The 22,658-nt window shown below is 35.5% G+C and overlaps 1 protein-coding gene across 1 annotated transcript in view; it reads right to left on the reverse strand.

Annotated features, from left to right (window-relative positions):
• The window catches only part of CCDC7 (coiled-coil domain containing 7), a 101,379-nt gene that overhangs the window by 16,410 nt on the left and 62,311 nt on the right, over window positions 1-22,658 (reverse strand). The window contains exons 16-20 of the mRNA XM_068987553.1: window positions 20,496-20,554; window positions 18,536-18,830; window positions 17,334-17,406; window positions 8,515-8,622; window positions 7,730-7,852 (exon numbers count right to left, since the gene is read on the reverse strand). Coding sequence (XP_068843654.1) covers window positions 7,730-7,852; window positions 8,515-8,622; window positions 17,334-17,406; window positions 18,536-18,830; window positions 20,496-20,554 — 658 coding nt within the window. The remainder of the gene's footprint in view (window positions 1-7,729; window positions 7,853-8,514; window positions 8,623-17,333; window positions 17,407-18,535; window positions 18,831-20,495; window positions 20,555-22,658) is intronic.

Raw genomic sequence — 22,658 nt, forward strand, 5'->3', positions numbered from 1 at the left:
CAAAGTATTGGAGTTTCAGCTTTAGGATCAGTCCTTCCAAAGAACACCCAGGACTGATCTCCTGTAGGATGGACTGGTTGGATCTCCTTGCAGTGCAAGGGACTCTCAAGAATCTTCTAAAACACCACAGTTCAAAAGCATCAATTCTTTGGTGCTCAGCTTTCTTCACAGTCCAACTCTCACATCCATACATGACTACTGGAAAAACCATAGCCTTGACTAGACAGACCTTTGTTGTACTCATATCACATAAAATAGACTTTAAAACAAAGGCTGTGGAAAGAGACAAAAAAGGACACTACATAATGATCAAAGGATCAATCCAAGAAGAATATATAACAATTATAAATATATATGCACCCAACATAGGAGCACTGCAATATGTAAGGCAACTGCTAACAAGTATGAAAGGGGAAATTAACAATAACACAATAATAGTGGGAGACTTTAATACCCCACTCACACCTATGGATAGATCAACTAAACAGAAAATTAGCAAGGAAACACAAACTTTAAATGATACAATAGACCAGTTAGACCTCGTTGATATCTATAGCACATTTCACCCCAAAACAATGAATTTCACCTTTTTCTCAAGTGCACATGGAACCTTCTCCAGGATAGATCACATCCTGGGCCATAAATCTAGCCTTGGTAAATTAAAAAAAAAACTGAAATCATTCCAAGCATCTTTTCTGACCACAATGCAGTTAGATTAGATGTCAATTACAGGAGAAAAACTATTAAAAATTCCAATATATGGAGGCTGTACAACACACTGCTGAATAACCGACAAGTCACAGAAGAAATCAAAAAAGAAATCAAAACATGCATAGAAACGAATGAAAATGGAAATACAACAACTCAAAACCAATGGGACACTGTAAAAGCAGTGCTAAGGGAAAGGTTCATAGCAATACAGGCTTACCTCAAGAAACAAGAAAAAAGTCAACTAAATAACCGAACCCTACGCCTAAAGCAACTAGAAAAGGAAGAAATGAAGAACCCCAGGGTTAGCAGAAGGAAGGAAATCTTAAAAATTAGGGCAGAAATAAATGCAAAATAAACAAAAGAGACCATAGCAAAAATCAGCAAAGCCAAAAGCTGGTTCTTTGACAAAATAAATAAAACTGACAAACCATTAGCCAGACTCATCAAGGAACAAAGGGAGAAGAATCAAATCAACAAAATTAGAAAGGAAAATGGAGAGTTCACAACAGACAACACAGAAATACAAAGGATCATAAGAGACTACTACCAGCAACTATGTGCCAATAAAATGGACAACTTGGAAGAAATGGACAAATTCTTAGAAAAGTACAACTTTCCAAAACTGAACCAGGAAGAAATAGAAAATCTTAACAGACCCATCACAAGCATCGAAATTGAAACTGTAATCAGAATCTTCCAGGAAACAGAAAGCCCAGGGCCAGACGGCTTCACAGCCGAATTCTACCAAAAATTTAGAGAAGAGCTAACACCTATGCTACTCAAACTCTTCCAGAAAATTGCAGAGGAAGGTAAACATCCAAACTCATTTTATGAGGCCACCATGACCCTAATACCAAAACCTGACAAAGATGCCACAAAAAAAGAAAACTACAGGCCAATATCACTGATGAACATAGATGCAAAAATCCTCAACAAAATTCTAGCAATCAGAATCCAACAACATATTAAAAAGATCATACATCATAACCAAGTGGGCTTTATCCCTGGGATGCAAGCATTCTTCAATATCAACCAGTGTAATACACCACATTAACAAATTGAAAAATAAAACCCATATGATTATCTCAATAGATGGAGAGAAAGCCTTTGACAAAATTCAATATCCATTTATGATTTTAAAAAAACCCTCCAGAAAGGAGGAATAGAAGGAACATACCTCAACATAATAAAAGCTATACATGACAAACCCACAGCAAACATTATCCTCAATGGTGAAAAATTGAAAGCATTTCCCCTAAAGTCAGGAACAAGACAAGGGTGCACACTCTCACCACTCCTATTCAACATAGTTTTGGAAGTTTTGGCCACAGCAATCAGAGCAGAAAAAGAAATAAAAGGAATCCAGATTGGAAAAGAAGAAGTAAAACTCTCACTGTTTGCAGATGACATGATCTTCTACATAGAAAACCCTAAAGACTCCACCAGAAAATTACTAGAGCTAATCAATGAATATAGTAAAGTTGCAGGATATAAAATCAACACACAGAAATCTCTTGCATTCCTATACACTAACAATGAGAAAATAGAGAAATTAAGGAAATAATTCCATTCACCATTGCAATGAAAAGAATAAAATACTCAGGAATATATCTACCTAAAGAAACAAAAGACCTATATATAGAAAAGTATAAAACACTGGTGAAAGAAATCAAAGAGGACACAAATAGATGGAGAAATATACCATGTTCATGGATCGGAAGAACCAATACAGTGAAAAATCAACATAGTGAAAATATACTACCCAAAGCAATCTATAGATTCAATGCAATCCCTATCAATCTACCAACGGTATTTTTCAAAGAGCTATGACAAATAATTTCACAGTTTGTATGTAAATACAAAAAACCTCAAATAGCCAAAGCAATCTTGAGAAAGAAGAATGGAACTGGAGGAATCAACATCCCTGACTTCACAGGGATGAAGCCACAGTCACCTACTACAAAGCCACAGTCATCAAGACAGTATGGTACTGGCAAAAAGACAGAAATATAGATCAATGGAACAAAATAGAAAGCCCAGAGATAGATCCACGCACCTATGGACATCTTATCTTTGACAATGGAGGCAAGAATATACAATGGAGGAAAGACAATCTCTTTAACAAGTGGTGCTGGGAAAACTGGTCAACCACTTGTAAAAGAATGAAACTAGATCACTTTCTAACACCATTCACAAAAACAAAATGGATTAAAGATCTAAACATAAGACCAGAAACTATATAATTCCTAGAGGAAAACATAGGCAAAACACTGTTCAACATAAATCACAGCAAGATGCCCTATGACCCACCTCCCAGAATATTGGAAATAAAAGCAAAAATAAACAAATGGGGCCTAATTAAAATTAAAAGCTTCTGCACAACAAAGGAAACTATAAGCAAGGTGAAAAGACAGCCTTCTGAATGGGAGAAAATAATAGTAAACAAAGCAACTGACAAAGAATTAATCTCAAAAATATACAAGCAACTTATGCAGCTCAATTCCAGAAAAATAAATGACCCAATCAAAAAATGGGCCAAAGAACTAAACAGACTTTTCTCCAAAGAAGACATAAAGATGGCTAACAAATACATGAAAAGATACTCAACATCACTCATTATCAGAGAAATGCAAATCAAAACCATAATGAGGTACCATTTCATGCCAGTCAGAATGGCTGCTATCCAAAAGTCTACAAACAATAAATGCTGGAGAGGGTGTGGAGAAAAGGGAACCCTCTTACACTGTTGGTGGGAATGCAAACTAGTACAGCCACTATGGAGAACAGTGTGGAGATTCCTGAAAAAACTGGAAAAAGAACTGCCATATGATCCAGCAATCCCACTACTGTGCATACACACCGAGGAAACCAGAATTGAAAGAGACAAGTGTACCCCAATGTTCATCACATCACTGTTCATAACAGCCAGGACATGGAAGCAATCTAGATGTCCATCAGCAGATGAATGGATAAGAAAGTTGTGGTTACATATACACAATGGAGTATTACTCAGCCATTAAAAAGAATACATTTGAATCAGTTCTAAAGAGGCGGATGAAACTGGAACCTATTATACAGAGTGAAGTAAGCCAGAAAGAAAAACACCAGTATAGTATACTAACGCATATATATGGAATTTAGAAAGATGGTAACAATAACTCTATATGTGAGACAGCAAAAGAGACACAGATGTATAGAACAGTCTTTTGGACTCTGTGGGAGAGGGCGAGGGTGGGATGATTTGCGAGAATGGCATTGAAACATGTGTATTATCATATGTGAAATGAATCACCAGTCCAGGTTCGATGCATGATACAGGGTGCTTGGCGCTGGTGCACTGGGCATGGTATGGGGAGAGAGGTGGAAGAGGGGTTCAGGATGGGGAACACACGTACACTTGTGGTGGATTCATGTCAATGTATGGCAAAACCAATACAATATTGCAAAGTAATTAGCCTCTAATTAAAATAAATAAATTAATATTAAAAAATAAAAATAAAGGTTGGGTTAAAAAGGGAAAGACTTAGTGAAACTGAACAGAGGTAAACTGAGATTATCCAGTCTGAGGACCATGAAGAGAAATAAACAGAGCCTCAGAGATTGATGGAAACAAGCGTACCAAGATAAGCACAATGGGCAACAAAGAGGAAAAGCAGAGAAAGAAGAAATAATGATCAGTAACTTCCCCAATATTATGAAAAACAGTAATCTTCACATAAAGTAGCTCAACAAGCCCTAAGTAAAGCATACTCAGTGAGATCCACACTTATACATATCATAGTCAAGCTGGCAAAAACAGTTTCCTAGAACTTCCAACATTCTTAATTTGAGGTGGGATTTTTGAGATTAAAACTTCATCTTCATTTGACATATTTTCATCTGATACCCATTTTCTCAACTATAAGAAAAGATTTTAATCCACTAAAACAGGAAACTTTTATTGTGAAGCTTCTGAATTAAGATAGACCAAGTATCACCTAAAGTTTCCTTTCATTTTTGTAACAATTTAAGTAAATGACCACAATTTTTTAAAAGATCAAAATATAAGACTGGACTATGATGTTTAGCGTAACCATGAGAGTGTTTCTACTGAAAGAATGTGTAGGCACTCTGTTATTTCATACATATACTTAAAAGTTGAAGGTAACTTCATTTTTCTAAGCATATTCACTTTTTTTAAGTTTTCACATTTTAAACCATGAGATTGATTTTAAAACTGGAATAAAAAATAGTGATTCAATATTCATTTAAAAATGAAAAATGGAATACGAGGGTAAAAACATAGTATCCAAGGATACTTATATCCAATATATTTATAGTTTTAATAATTATAGATTATGTGTTCCTGGAATAAAGGAAAAAATATTGGATTTGTAAACAATCTGACTATAAACTATTTATAAGATACACCACACCAAAGCTTATTAATACATAAAGGTGGAAAGCAAATATATGAAAAAAGCTATGTATGCATATATTAATCAAAATAGATCTGCTATAGTTATGTCAACGTCAGACAAAACAGAATTTAAGTCAAAGGAACTTACCAAAGATTAAGATGGTCTATTTAATAAAAAGTTGAGTTCACTAGAAACATGCACTTTTATAAAACTGTATATACTTAATAACACAGGCAGTATAAGGAGGCCAGTAATACAAAAATAGATAAATCCAAAATTATAGCAAAAGAATTCAATATGCATGTTTCAGCAAATGGTAGAATGAACCAAAAATTCAAGAAAACCAAGAAATTAAAAAAAAATTTTAATATAGCTTTTAAAAACTTTGCAGTGATATTGTAAGTCTGAATCAGGCTACATATGTCACTTAATTAAAATCAATTAATTCAATTAAAATAATTTAATAATTTTTATAATAATATTTACGACTGAATTTTTTCATCAACTCCAAGGAAAATAATTTATCTGATACTTCATGCATACTCTGAGCTATAAGATGACTTTCAATGCACTAGACAACCAGATTTGTGCTATAAGCAATATATGCAATATATGTTAATTACCCAACAATATTTTGTCTCATTTATTAAAATATAAACAAGTCATACTCTGTGGTAATAAAGCATTAAAAAGATTATTGAAGAATAAACATATGTGACTACATTTTTCATGTCTATAAATAGAATCAGTCTTGTTTAGATATTCAGAGATATCAATAATCTAAAGTGAATAATAACTTAATATTGGCTAAAGCTCAACATTCAGAAAACAAAGATCATGGCATCTGGTCCCATCACTTCGTGGGAAATAGATGGGGAAACAGTGGAAACAGTATCAGACTTTATTTTTGGGGGCTCCCAAATCACTGCAGATAGTGACTGCAGCCATGAAATTCAAAGACGCTTACTCCTTGAAAGGAAAGTTATGACCAACCTAGAAAGCATATTGAAAAGCAGAGACATTACTTTGCCAACAAAGGTCCGTCTAGTCAAGGCTATGGTTTTTCCTGTGGTCATGTATGGATGTGAGAGTTGGACTGTGAAGAAGGCTGAGCACTGAAGAATTGATGCTTTTGAACTGTGGTGTTGGAGAAGACTCTTGAGAGTCCCTTGGACTGCAAGGAGATCCACCGAGTCCATTCTGAAGGAGATCAGCCCTGGGATTTCTTTGGAAGGAATGATGCTAAAGCTGAAACTCCAGTACTTTGGCCACCTCATGTGAAGAGTTGACTCATTGGAAAAGACTCTGATGCTGGGAGGGATTGGAGGCAGGAGGAGAAGGGGACGGCAGAGGATGAGATGGCTGGATGGCATCACCGACTCGATGGACGTGAGTTTGAGTGAACTCCGGGAGTTGGTAACGGATAGGGAGGCCTGGCGTGCTGCGATTCATGGGGTCGTAAAGAGTCGGACATGACTGAGCGACAGAACTGAACTGAGCACTATTTAAAATATTATTTCACTTTCTTGGCATATTCACACTTTCATTTCAGTTCTGTCGCTCAGTCGTGTCCGATTCTTTGCGACCCCATGAACCGCAGCACGCCAGACACTTTAGAATAAAGTTAAAATTTGCAGTGTTAGATATGTCTAAGAAAAAATATGTAATGATACAAAAATATATATCAGAAAAAGAGTAAAAGAAACTTATAAAGCAGGAAGAATTGAAGCACAAAGAAAATGGTATAACTTTACTCTCAAAGCATCAATATTTGATGAAGTGTGACTATGACTGCTAATTAAAAGACAAAGATATAGGGACTTCCCTTGTGGTCCAGTGATTGAGACTCCACCTTACAATGCAGGGGACTTGGGTTTAATCCCTGGTCAGGGAACTAAGATCCTACATGCATGGTGCAACTAAGCCCATGTGCCACAACTAAGACCCAACAAAGCCAAATAAACAAATATTCAAAGAAAAAAAGACAAACATTTCAAGCTGATTTTGAAAAATACTCAGTTATAATCTTCATACTAAAAGAAAAATCATAATGATACAAAATGATTAAAACAACAGGACAGAAAAAAAATGTGTCATGAAGATACCAGTCAGAAGTTAAAGCCACATTAAAAGCAGGCATGGTAGTTTTTTTATGGCAAAAAAAAAAAAAAAAAACCTATAAAAATGATAAAGTGGGTCCTTTATTCGAAAAGGGTCTGTCCTCTCAGGGCTTCCCTGGTGGTTCAGATGGTAAACCATCTGCCTGCAATGCAAGAGACCTGGATTTGTTCCCTGGCAACCCTGGAAAATCCCCTGGAGAAGGAAATGGCAGCCCATTCCAGTACTCTTGCCTAGAAAATTCTAGGAAAATTATTCATTTTAACTTTATATGAATGTCAATGATAAAGTATCATAAGACAAGACTTGATACAACATAAGAACAGAACAGAGTAATTCATAATCATAGCAGGAAATTTAACCCATCCAACTCAGGAATTATAGAACACAGATAAATAATCAATGAACAAAATACTTATAGATACATTCATAAACTATGGATCAAAGCTCTCCTGAATTTAACTGAAAATATTTTTCAAGATTTTAAATTAATTACTTACTATCAAAACTGCCATTTCCTGAAGCTTCAAGGTTAACTTGATACTGCCTGTTGAGAACTGAAGCTATATCCTCAGGCAATTGATCATCAATAGTCATAGCTTTTGGCTCTGTTATAAGAAACGCTAAATAGAAAAATGGATCTATTACAAAACTTCTGAATATACCAAGTAATCAGCAAAGTTTCTTCCAATTCATTCAACACTAAAGGAGGAGGACTGCAAAGCAGTGAATTATAATACATATTCAGAGAGACCCTGGAAGAGAAGTAGGCAATTTGTGTAAGCAGTTTTCATGAGTGTGTGTGGAGGCAGTCTTGTTATACACTAGTCATTAACCATGCAAATACCAAACAAAGTTGATCAAAGGTTTCATTTAGTTTTCTAGTTATCTTAGGGTATTTACACTTACATCAAGGCGTAAAACTTCTATAAAATATATGCACAAATATTTATAAGGTGTTGTTCAATTTTTTTGCTCTATCTTGATCTTTGTTGCTTTATCCATTATTTAATGAAAATTAAAGAAAAAGTATCTTTTAATGAGCTTAACTTCAAATAATTTAAAGTGAAAGTTGCTCAGTTGTGTCCGACTCTTAGCAACCCCACAGACTATACTGTCCATGGAATTCTCCAGGCCAGAATACTGGAGTGGGGAAGACTTTCCTTCTCCAAGGGATCTTCCCATCCCAGGGATCGAACCCAGGTCTCCTGCATTGCAGGCGGATTCTTTACCAGCTGAGCCACAAGGGAAGCACAAATAATTAAAAGATATCTATAATTCTTACCATTGCGTCTATTTGCTCTAGCAGTTCCTGGTTTCAACAACTGTTTTTTAGCTTCTGATGGTGTTTCATTCTCAAGCAGAGGATTTTCATCTAATTCTCTACCAGGAGCTACATAAAGAGATGCATTTTAGTCTACTAAATAGATAGAACTATTGTGAAATCTCTTTATTTATAACAAACACACAGCAGAATTGTCTCTCATTTTTTTAAAGTTATAACTAAATTGCTGACAAAGGTTCATATAGTCAAAGCTATCATTTTTCCAGTATTCATGTAAGAGAGTTGGATCATAAACAAGGCTGAGCACTGGAGTGTGCTTTCAAAGTGTGGTGCTGGCGAAGACTCTTGAGAGTCCCTTGGATAGCAAGGAGACCAAACCAGTCAATCCTAAAGGAAATCAACCCTGAATATTCATTGGAAGGACTGATGCTGAAGCTGAAGCTCCAATACTTTGGCTATGGTCATGATGGGTAGAGCCGACTCAGTGGAAAAGAACCTGATGCTGGGAAAGACTGAAGGCAAAAGAAGTGGGCAGCAGAGGGTGAGATGGTTAGAGAGCATCACCAACTCAATGGACATGAATTTAAGCAAACTACAGGAGACAGAGATAGTGGAGGACAGAAGAGCCTGGCATGCTGCAGTCCATGGGGTTGTGATAGTCACACATGACTTTGTGACTGAACAACAACAACTAAATTACCATAATGCTAGGTTTGACATAAAAATAGCTTTAATGGGGTTGTGTTTTATTATTTCTAGCACATAATGTTAAATGAGAAAAAAAGAAAAAGAAGATATTCAGTATGTTACCATTTGAGAAGGAAAACATGGGAAATGAGGGGGTAAAGTGGAGAGAAACAGAGACACTAATCTTTACAAAACAAAACACTAGAAAGTTAAATCAGAAACACTATACTTATTTGCCTTCAAGGGGGTAATAGTAGGGCTGGAGAGTACAGGAGGAATGACAATTCTCCAAGCACAGTTGGCCATTTGAATCTGTGTGTACCACCATCTGCAGATTCAATCAACTGCAGGTTGCAAACATTCAGAAAAAATTCCACAAAGTTACAAAAAGAAAAACTCTGCCATGTGCTGGCAACTACTTAGATAATATTTCCATTGTAGTTACAACTATTTACATACTGTTCACATTGTATTAGGCACTCTAGGTAAGCAAGAGATAATTTAAAATATTTGGGAAGATATGCATAAGCTATATGCAAATATAGCAAATATATACACCATTTTATGTAAGGGACTTAAGCATCTCTGGATTTTGGTATCTAGGAGGGTCCTGGAACCAATCTTTTGTGGGTACCAAAGGACAACTGTACATCCTTTGCATGCTTATACTTTGGGTAGTAGGTTAATGTTGTACATATAACCTGCAAAATAAAATAAACAAAATACTAAAATGGAAATAAAATGGCAAAGAATTCTCAAACAAATTTAGCAGCATTATAGGATACATCAAATGAGTAAATGTGCTGCTGTTGTTCAGAGTCAAGTTCACACTGTAGAAGGAAGGACATACACATACAAAACAAAAGAAGGAAAAAATAAGACCTGAGAGGATAAATTAGAATTGAAGACATTCATGAGAACTCATGATTTAAAAATATATCTATGTATATGCATTTATGTCTATGTAGGTATATATGTGTATGAATATGTGTATCTATATTTCTGTATATTGAGGAGTCCACCTCCAGACCAAAATGTTATGTGTGATATTTCATGACTGACCATATGAAGTTACAGACAGACACTACAACAATAATATTCAGAGACTTCAATAGTCCAAATTTAACCATGTTCATGGTTCGGAAGAATCAATATAGTGAAAATAAGTATACTACCCAAAGCAATCTACAGATTCAATGCAATCCCTATCAAACTACCAGCCATATTTTTCACAGAACTAGAACAAATAATTTCAAGATTTGTATGGAAATCCAAAAAAACTCAAATAGCCAAAGCAATCTTGAGAAATAAGAATGGAACTGGAGGAATCAACTTGCCTGACTTCAGGCTCTACCACAAAGCCACAGTCATCAAGACAGTATGGTACTGGCAAAAAGACAGAAATATAGATCAATGGAACAAAATAGAAAGCCCAGAGATAAATCCACACACCTATGGACACCTTATCTTCGACAAAGGAGGCAAGAATATACAATGGAGTAAAGACAATCTCTTTAACAAGTGGTGCTGGGAAAACTGGTCAACCACTTGTAAAAGAATGAAACTAGATCACTTTCTAACACCATTCACAAAAATAAACTCAAAATAGATTAAAGATCTAAATGTAAGACCAGAAACTATAAAACTCCTAGAGGAGAATATAGGCAAAACACTCTCTGACATAAATCACAGCAGGATCCTCTGTGATCTACCTCCCAGAACACTGGAAATAAAAGCAAAAAGAAACAAATGGGATCTAATTAAAATTAAAAGCTTCTGCACAACAAAGGAAAATATAAGCAAGGTGAAAAGACAGCCTTCAGAATGGGAGAAAATAATAGCAAATGAAGCAACTGACAAACAACTAACCTCAAAAATATACATGCAACTTATGCAGCTCAATTCCAGAAAACTAAATGACCCAATCAAAAAATGGGCCAAAGAACTAAATAGACATTTCTCCAAAGAAGACATACGGATGGCTAACAAACACATGAAAAGATGCTCAACATCACTCACTATCAGAGAAATGCAAATCAAGACCACACTGAGGTACTATTTCACCCCAATCAAAATGGCTGCAATCCAAAAGTCTGCAAGCAATAAATGCTGGAGAGGGTGTGGAGAAAAGGGAACCATCTTACACTGTTGGTGGGAATGCAAACTAGTACAGCCACTATGGAGAACAGTGTGGCGACTCCTTAAAAAACTGGAAATAGAATTGCCTTATGACCCAGCAATCCCACTGTTGGGCATACACACTGAAGAAACCAGAATTGAAAGAGACACATGTACCCCAATGTTCATCGCAGCACTGTTTATAATAGCCAGGACATGGAAACAACCTAGACGTCCATCAGCAGATGAATGATTAAGAAAGCTGTGGTACATATACACAATGGAGTGTTAATCAGCCATTAAAAAGAATACATTTGAATCAGTTCTAATGAGATGGATGAAACTGGAGATGATTATATGGAGTGAAGTAAGCCAGAAAGAAAAACACCAATACAGTATACTAACATGTATATATGGAATTTAGAAAGATGGTAAGGATAACCCTGTATGTGAGACAGCAAAAGAGACAAAGATGTATAGAACGGACTTTTGGACTCTGAGGGAAAGGGAGAGGGTGGGATAATTTGGGAGAATGGCATTGAAACATGTATGCTATCATGTAAGAAACGAATCGCCATTCTATGTTTGATAAAGGATACAGGTGCTTGGGGCTGGTGTACGGGGATGATCCAGAGAGAAGATATGGGGTGGGAAGTGGGAGGGGGGTTCAGTATTGGGAACTCATGTACACCCGTGGTGGATTTATGTCAAGGTATGGCAAAACCAATACGGTATTGTAAAGTAAAATAAAGTTAAAATAATAGTCCAAATTTACACAATGAATACAGCAACTAAGATCAAGAGGGAAACAGAATTGAACAAAACTATAAGAGTTCTGCAGAGGTTTTTTTGTTTCTATAGAACATTCCATCTAACAACAGCTAAGTCTGTATCCTCCTTAAATGCATATGGAAAGACATTGTAGCCAGTTTTCAGAGATAACTGGAGTTCCTGTGACTGCAACTTCTACCAGGGGCTAGAGCTGGCACTGCAGTGAGACTAACCCAACTGACCCAAAATGCTCTCCAGAATCAGGATACTACAGAAACTTTACCATCTATGGGACTGCAACTGTTGCTATACATCCCATTTCAGATCCCAAGTCATTGCTCTGACCAACCATTAATAGGTATGAGCTGCTATTTGTGAGTGAAAAGCATATACTGATACTTTTGCAGAACATACCATATAAAACAATTAACTCAAAACTAAATTCATAAATCTCCTATAGCAAAACATAGGAATAAATCTCTATTACCTTGGATTTTGCAATGAATTCTCACATATAACACCAAGAGCACAAGGAACAACAACAAAAAATGATAAGGTGAGCTTTGTGAAATTGAAAATTCTTATCCATTAAAGGATATTATCAAGAAAGTGAAAAGATAACCTATAGAATGACAGAAAATAGTTGCAAACCATATATCTGATAAAGGTTTAATAGCCCAAACATATAAAGAACCTCTAGAATTCAACAAAAAGAAATGACCCAATTAAAAAATGGGTGAAGCACTACTATTCAACATAATTTTGGAAGTACTAGCCACAACAATCAGAGAAGAAAAAGAAATAAAAGGAAACCAGATGAGAAAAGAAGTAAAACTCTCACTGTTTGCAGATAACATGATCCTCTACATAGAAAACCCTGATGACACCACCAGAAAATTACTAGAGCTACAATGAATAAAGTAAATTTGCAGGATATAAAATTAACACACAGAAATCCCTTGCATTTCTATACACTAACAATGAGAAAACAGAAAGACAAATTAAGGAAACAATCCCATTCATCACTGCAACAAAAAGAATAAAATATTTAGAAATAAATTTACCTAAAGAAACAAGAGACATATATATAGAAAACTATAAAACACTGATGAAAGAAATCAAAGATGACACAAATAGAGGAGAAATATACCATGTTCACAGATCAGAAGAATCAATATAGTGAAAATGAATATAATACCAAAGCACTCTATAGATTCAATGCAATCCCTATCAAGTTACCAACAGTATTTTTCACAGAACTAGAACAAATAATTTCACAATATGTATGGAAATACAAAAAACCTCGAATAGCCAAAGCAATCTCGAGAAAGAAGAATGGAACTGGAGGAATCAACCTCCCTGACTTCAGATTATACTACAAAGCTACAGTCATCAAGACAGTATGGTACTGGCACAAAGACAGAAATATGGATCAATGGAACAAAACAGAAAGCCCAGAGATAAATCCATGCACCTATGGACAACTTATCTTTGACAAAGGCAAAAATATGCAATGGAGAAAAGACAATCTCTTTAACAAGTGATGCTAGGAAAATCAGTCAACCACCTGTAAAAGAATGAAACTAGAACACTTTCTGACAGCATACACAAAAATAAACTCAAAATGGATTAAAGATCTAAATGCAAAACCAGAAACTCTTAAAACTCCTAGGGGAAAACATAGGCAGAACACTCTCTGACATAAATCACAGAAAGATCCTCTATGACTCACCTCCCAGAGTAATGGAAATAAAAGCAAAAATAAACCAATGGGACCTAATTAAACTTAAAAGCTTTTGCACAATGAAGGAAACTATAAGCAAGGTGAAAAGGGAGCCTTCAAAATGGGAGAAAATAATAGCAAATGAAGTAACTGACCAAGAATTAATCTCCAAAATATACAAGCAGCTCATGAAGCTCAATACCAGAAAAATAAAGGACCCAGTGAAAAAATGTGCCAAAGGACTAAACAGACACTTCTCCAAAGAAGACATACAGATGGCTAACAAACACATGAAAAGATGCTCAACATCACTCATTATCATAGAACTGCAAATCAAAACCCACAATGAGGTACCATTTCATGCCGGTCAGAATGGCTGCCATCAAAAAGTCTACAAACAATAAATGCTGGAGAGGATTCGAGAAACCAGAACCCTCTTACACTGTTGGTGGAAATGCAAACTAGTCCAGCTACTATGGAGAACATAGTGGAGATTTCTGAAAAAACTGGAAATATGACCCAGCAATTCCACTACTGGGCATACACACCAAGGAAACCAGAATTGAAAGAGACACATGTACCCCAATGTTCATTGCAGCACCGTTTACAATAGCCAGGACATGGAAACAACCTAGATGTCCATCAGCAGACGAAGGGATAAGAAAGTTGTGGTACATATACACAGTGGAATATTACTCAGCTATTAAAAAGAATGCATTTCAGTCAGTTTTAATGAGATGGATGAAACTGGAGCCTATTATACAGAGTGAAGTTAAGTCAGAAAGAAAAACACCAATACAGTATATTAATGCACATATATGGAATTTAGAAAGATGGTAATGATGACGCTATATGCAAGACAGAAAAAGAGATATATGTTAAGAACAGACTTTTGGACTCTGTGGGAGAAGGTAAGGGTGGAATGTTTTGAGGGACTAGCATTGAAACATGTATATTACCATATGTGAAACAGATGACCACCACAATATTGTAATTAGCCTCCAATTAAAATAACTAAATAAATAAATAAATAAAAGTATTTAAGTTTTGAAATTCTCTAAGAACCATTTAAACAATATTTTTCACATTTGGATATATAATATTTTCCTTATCATTAAAAGTTCTATTTTCTAATTCCATTTTTATATCTTATTTGATTAATAAATTATATACAATTTATAAAAATTATATAAAAATTTTAAATGACCAAATACATGATTTTAAAGTATTTATTTCCAAGTTAATTTAATTTTGATAAGGGGATATCATTTATATGGTTGCACAATTTTGTTGTGTTTTATTGAGACTTGGTTTAAAGTCAAGTAGGTAATAAATACTCTAAATATTTTTTTAAAAATGGTGAAGGAGTTGTAAAGACATTTTTTTCCAAAGAAGATATACAAATTACTAATAAGCACATAAAAAGATATGTATAATCTTTAATAATTAAGTAAATATGAATCAAAATTATAATGAGATATACTTCATACCTACTGGAATAAACATGATTCAAACAAAAAGGAAAACAAGGGTGTGTACCATTGTACATTGTTACTGAGAACAGAAAATGGTGCTGCCGCTGTGGAAAACAGTTGTGCAGTTCCTCAGAAAGCTAAACTTGAAATTATTTTATGATCCAGCAAATATACTCCTACCCAAACAATTGAAAACAGAGATTTAAACAGATATCCTACACCATGTTCAGTATAGAATTATTCACAGTAGCCAAAAGTGGAAACAATCTAAATGTCCATCAGCAGATGAATGGATAAACAAAATGTGGTACGTAAATACAATACATTCAGTTCAGTTCAGTTGCTCAGTTGTGTCCGACTCTTTGTGACCCCATGAACTGCAGCACGCCAGGCCTCCCTGTCCATCACCAACTCCCAGAGTTTACCCAAACTCATGTCCATTGAGTCAGTGATACCATCCAACCATCTCATCCTCTGTTGTCCCCTTCTCCTCCTGCCCTCAATCTTTCCCAGCATCAGGGTCTTTTCAAATGAGTCAGCTCTTCGCATCAGGTGGCCAAAGTATTGGAGTTTCAGCTTCAGCACCAGTCCTTCCAATGAACACCCAGGACTGATCTCCTTTAGGGTGGTATGGAATGGTTGGATCTCCTTGCAGTCCAAGGGACACTCAAGAGTCTTCTCCAACACCACAGTTGATAAAAAGAAACAAAATTCTGACATATGCTAAACTGTGGTGAACCTTTAAAATATTATGCTAAGTGAAACAGGCCAGGTGCAAAAGGACAAATATATAATAACACTTACATGAAACATAATAGCCAAACCCACAGAAAGTAAGTGAGTAAGTGAAAGAAAGTGAGTAAGTGAAAGAAAGTGAGAGGTTACCAGGGGCGGGATGGAGGCAGGAGTGGGAGTTACTGTCTAACATGTTTATTTTCAGGGTGATGAAAGTTGTGGATATAGATGTAGTGATGATTGCACAACACTGTGAATGCAGTTGATGCTATTGAATTTTATACTTTAAAGATGATTAAAATGTCAAATTTTATGTATCTTTTATCACAATGAAAAAAATGTGTCAATTAATTGAGTTCAACCACTGGTTAAAAAATCATGATAAACTCTGCACAAAAGAAAACATCCTGACCATAATCAAAATATTTATCTCAGGTAACTAATCATCATAGGTGAAACCACAGAAACACTCTCATTTCAAAGCACAAAAGAAGAGCGATGCTTCCATACTCTCAGTTCAGTCACTCAGCCATGTCCAACTCTTTGCAACCCCATGGACTGCAGCACACCAGGCTGCCCTGTCCATCACCAACTCCTGGAGCTTGCTCAAATTCAAGTCCATCAAGTTGGTGATGCCATCCAACCATCTCATCCTCTGTTGTCCCCTTCTCCTTCTGCCTTCAATCTTTTCCAGCATCAGGGTCTTTTCCAATAAGTCAGTTCTTCATATCTGGTGGCCAGAGTATTGGAGTTTCAGCTTCAGCATCAGTCCTTCCAGTGAATATTCAGGACTGATTTTCTTTAGGATTGACTGGTTTGATCTCCTTGCATCACAACTGTTTAAAAAAAATTACTTTGGAAGTTTCAACCAATGCAATAAGATATGGATGGGTTATAATAAAAGCTACGTATGTTGGGAAAAAAGAATAAACTCATGTTTTATAAAATATACATTGAACACCCCCAAACCCAGCTAAAACATTAATTATTTATAACACAAAGCATATTTTTTTCCCTGCTATACTCTGATGGATTTAGGGTATAATATTATGTTAAGAATTCATAATGCCAAATAGTGTTATTTGTTTGAGACAAAGCTATCACTTTCCTTTTACACACAGTTAAGATAGACTGAGCAGTATGTTAACTCACCAAATTAATCTTTACACATTGGTCAGTATATTTATATATTATCTCATGACTGTCTAAAAAGTTATTTCTATACTTAGTAATGTTCTCACTTCATTTACTTATAACATGGGAACACAAAATCATTAACATCTTTTTCTTACAAGACATAATCATTTTACCTTGAAATTCTCTTGCTTCTTGGTAAGTTTGTTTTTCAATCTTAGTTTGTAAATTCTCTTCTAAAATATCAGCCTTAATCACAAAAGTTAAAACAAGTAATTACAAATTATACATCACAGAACTCTAATTACCTTCTTCTATAACTACAATGTCATTAAAGAAACTTTTTATCTTTCATTATTTCCTGAATGTATCAAACTTAAAAATGAAAACAATTAATATATATGAGGGACATTTGGGAACACTTCATAGTGTGGAAGGACCTTTCCCAAGCAAAATTGTGATTCTTCTTCATAAATAATTCCAAATAAATCGTTAATATTTTAAAATTATGAGTCTAGTTTAGATTTATATTTTCACCTAATTCAATCTCTAGACAAACTCAAATGGCTTGACAAAATTATTTTTATAATGCCACTTAATAGCTTGCATGATAAAAAATATTGTGAATATGTTAAATATAATTTATATATATGAATATGTCAAATATCATTATCATTTTTCTTTTTCCCAGAATTTTAACTAAGAATTTCCTAGTTAAATAGTATTTTAGCAAAGGCAACTTTAATAATTTTCTAAGGCATATTTAAGGTATATAAAATTATTTCCAAACAACTATGCTCTCACAATTATCTTAATATGTAAAAATTTTTATAGATGAACATGAAATAATTTCTGTCTCAGAAATCACATATCTTTCAATTTATCATTAAAATTATATCTCAAGCCACAAATTCTTTGTTGGTACAGATGAGAACTTTTACATTAAAATATTGATTCCCAAACATCCCTTTAAAATTCTAAATATATAACAGGTTTTATCATAGGGAGTCTGGGATCAATATTTACACATTGCTATATTTAAAATGGGTAACCACAAGGACCTACTCTATAGCACATGGAACTCTGATCAATGTTATGTGGCAGCCTGGATGGAATAGGGGTTTGGAGGAGAATGGGCACATGTATATGTATGGCTGAGTCCCTTTGCTGTCCACCAGAAACTATCATGACATTGTTAATCGGCTGTACTCCAAAACAAAATAAATTAGAAAAAAAATAATGAATTGAATCAAATGGCAAACTTTTAATTCCATTTAAATAAGAAAATATTGATGTTTTAAATTAACATTGAATGAAAATATTGAAGAAGTATAGCAATTAAAATTAAAAGCTTTCAATTTATTATGCTATATCTTACCACCTTTGAGACATCAGTACCCAGCACCCTTCTTTTAACAACAGAAGGTGAGATGAATGGTGCTGTAAACATTTCATTCTCTTGAAGCAATTTTCCAACAGACTGTGCATCTTTAATTTCTTCATGCCATAACATTGTTGTGAATGTTTTATCATAGTTCTTTGATGAAACTATACGGGATAGATCTTCATCAGTTAAAGGTTCACTTGGAGTCTTTAAAAAAGGTGACCCATCTTGAGACTTGAGGATCTGTGAAAGATCTGAAATAGCAGGGCTAGCTCTTTCCTTCTCTGAGCTTTAGAATTACAAAACATCTGGTATTAGATTATATGAACAACATTTTTCATTTGTAACTAAAGAATCATTTGCATAATCTATAAGGATATTAAATGAGTAATTATAATTATTCACTAATTAATAGTAATACAAATGTGAAATTGATGCTAGATAACAAGCTAAGGATAACATATTTCATGGGTTTTAAAATAGAGACAAAGAGTCTCAAATTGGCCAAGACAGCAGAGTGGGAACACCCTGAGCCCACCTCCTCTAATGGGCATACCAAAATTACAACCATTTACAGAGCAACTATTGATGAGATAAACTGGATGGTTAGCAGAAAAGATCTTCTACTAAATATTTAAAGAAGGAACCACAAGAAGATAGGGAGAAGAAGTGGAGTCAGACTATAGTCAAGATCCACAGCCCCAAGTGAGTAACCCACAAAGGGAGGATGATTACAATTGCAGAGGTTATCCCCAAGGAGTAAGAGGTCCAAGCCCCACACTGGGGTTGCCAGCCCAGGAGTCCTACACCAACACAAGCCATCTAGAACATTTGGCTTTGAAGGTCAATGGGACTTACTTTCAGGAAAGTCAGAATATTATGGGAAATAGAGACTCCCTTCTAAGAAAACACACACATCATCTCACACACTCCAGGAATCGTAGCAGAAGCAGTCATTTAAAAGGAGACTGGATTACACCCACCTGCTGTTCTTGGAGAGCCTACCAGAGAGGCAGAAGGAAACTGGAGCTCACCACGGGGACACAGACACTGGTGGCAGGCAATTTTGAAAGTTCTTTCTACCACATGGTCACTGGCATAACCAAGCTCCACTCTGGAATACTCCCTCTAGCTTATTGGGACCCAGCCTCACCCACCAGTCTGTCAGAACCAGAACTGGGACCCCTCAGGCCAGGCAACTAGCCAGGAAGGGACTTACTCAGTAGCTGCCTTCAGAGGACCTGAGCCCACAGTCAACCTGGGACACAGGGTGTCCTATCCACCAGCAGTCAGACACCAGCCCCAGGACCACTGCAGCCTGCAGCCTGCCATGGTAGGACCCAGCCCACTCACCAGCAGGCCAATACCAAGTATTTAAACACCTTAGGCCCCTTAGCCAGCTGCCCAGGGATTTGGCCACATCCTTAACCAGGCTGGAACAAGCGTCAGATAACCACTGATCCTGCAGCCAGCTGTATCATGAACCAGCCCAACATCAAACCTCCTAATATTGGCATTATAGAAATCTCAGAAGGAGAAGTGAGAGAAAGGGGGCAGAGGACATATCTGAAGATAAAATAGCTGAAAAACTCCCATAGCCTGGGAAAGGAAATGGTATCAAGGTCCAGGAAGCACTGAGAGTTCCAAACACAATCATCCCAAAGAACCACACCAAGACACACCACAATTAAAATGAGACAAATTTAGATAAAGAGAGAATAGTAAAACAAGAGAAAGCAACAAGTTAGGTAAAAGAGAACTCCTATAAGGCCAGGCTATCAGCTAACTTCTCAGCAGAAACTCTATAGGCCAGAGGGGAGTGGCATGATGTATTTTAAGTGATGAAAGGGAAAACCTACAACAAGAAATGCTCTACCCCATAACGCTTTCATTCAGATTTGATGGCGAGATCAAAAGTTGTACAACCGAGCAAAGGCAAAGAGTTCAGCATTACCAAGCCAGCATTACAAGAAATCTTAAGGGAACTTCCCAAGTGAAAAGAAAAGGCAAAAACTAGAAACATAAAAAGCACAAAAGTGAAAAGCTCATTGTTAAAAGCAAATATACAGTAAAGGTAGTAAATCAACCACATACAAAGTTAGTAGAAGATTAAAAGACTAAAGTAGTAAAATTCTCTATATTCACAATAAGCAGTTAAGAGATACAAAAAGATGTAAAAGATGATGTCAAAAACAGTAATCATGGGGTGGGGGGTGGAGAGAAGTGAAAACAAAGGGTTGTTAAAATGTTTGAAATGCAGAAATCAGCAACTGAAAATAATCACATGTATACTGAGAGATTCCTAAATATAAAACTGCTGGTAACCACAAATCAAAAATCTACTCTAGACACACAAACAAAAGAATCCAATCATGACACTAAAGGCAGTCGTCAAAACACAAGAGAATGAAAGGAAGGGGAAAAAAGGTCTAGGAAACCAATTCTAAAACAATTAACAAAATGTCAATTAGAACATACCAATCAAAATCACATTGAATGTAAACAGAATAAATGTCCCAATCAAGACACAAAGTGACTGAATGGATACAAAACAAGATACACACACACACACACACACACACACACAGCCTACAAGAAACTCACTTCAGACCTAAGACATCCAACCGTCTAAAAGTGAGGTGGTATAGAAAGATGTCTCATGCAAATTAAAATCAAAAGAAACCTGGCATAGCAATACCTAGAAAAAAGTATATAGATTTAAAACAAAGACTATTATAAGAAACAAAGAAAGGAATTAAACAATGAGAAAGGGATCAATTCAAGAACATAAAACTGTAAATATACATGCACCCATTGTAGGAACACCTAAATGCATAAAACAAATATTAATAATACATAAAGAGAAACTGGCAGTAACACAAAAATTGTAAGGGACTTTAACACCCCACTCACATCAAAAAGATAGATGATCCAGACAGAAAATCAATAAAGAAACACTAACTTAAATCACATATTAAACCACATGGATTATGTATATACATGGAACGGTCCATACAAAATCAGCAGAATACATATTTTTTCAACTGCACATGGAATATTCTGTAGGAAAGATCCCATGTGAGGCCACAAAAGAAGTCTCAGCAAATTCAAGAAAGCTGAAATTATATCAACCATCTTTTCTAATTGCAACACTATGAAACTAGATCAACTACAAGAAAAAAAACTGCAAAAAAACCCACAAACATGTGGAAGTTAAACAATATGCTACTGAACAACCAATGAATCACTGAAGAAATCAAAGAGGAAATAAATACCTAGAGACAAAAGATAACAACATGACAATCTAAAACCTATGGGATGTAGCAAAAGCAGCTCTAAGTAGGAAGTTAACAGCAATACAAGCTTACCTCAGGAAATAAGAAAAACATCAAATAAACAACCTAATCTTACACCTAAATGAGCTACAGAAAAAAACAAACAAAACCTATAGTCAGTCAGAGGAAAGAAATCATAAAGATTAGAGTAGAAGTAAATAAAATAGAAACTAAAAAAAAAAAAACAATGAAGCTAAAGGCTGGTTATTTGAAAAGATAAGCAAAATGAATAAACCTTTAGCCAGACTCACCAAGAAAAAAAGGAAGTGTCCAAATCAATAAAATCCCAAATGAAAAAGAAGTTACAACCAACATCACAAAAATAAAAAGAATCATAAGAGACTACTTGCTGCTGTTTTTTAGCATTCAGTTGTGTCAAACTCTTTTGCGATCCCATGGACTGTAGCCTGCCAGGCTCCACTTTCCATGGGATTCTCCAGGCAAGAATCCTGGAGTGGGTTGCCATTTCCTACTGCAGGGAATCTTCCCAACCCAGGGATCGAATCTGCCTCAACTGCAGCTCCTGCATTGGCAGGTGGATTCTTTACTACTTCGGGAACAGACAACCTAGCTTTTTAGGACAAATTCTTAGAAAGGTACAATCACCTAAACTTAAACCAGGAAGAAACAGAAATATGAACAGACCAACTACCAGTACTGAAACTGAATCAATAATTTTAAAATTCACAAGAAACAAAAATCTAGCTTCAGAGGCTTCACAGGTAAATTCTACCAAACACTTAAAAACTTAACCCTATGCTACTAAAACTATTCCAAAAAAT

This window comes from Capricornis sumatraensis, chromosome 15 (assembly GCF_032405125.1).
Source record: "Capricornis sumatraensis isolate serow.1 chromosome 15, serow.2, whole genome shotgun sequence".
NCBI lineage: Eukaryota > Metazoa > Chordata > Mammalia > Artiodactyla > Bovidae > Capricornis > Capricornis sumatraensis.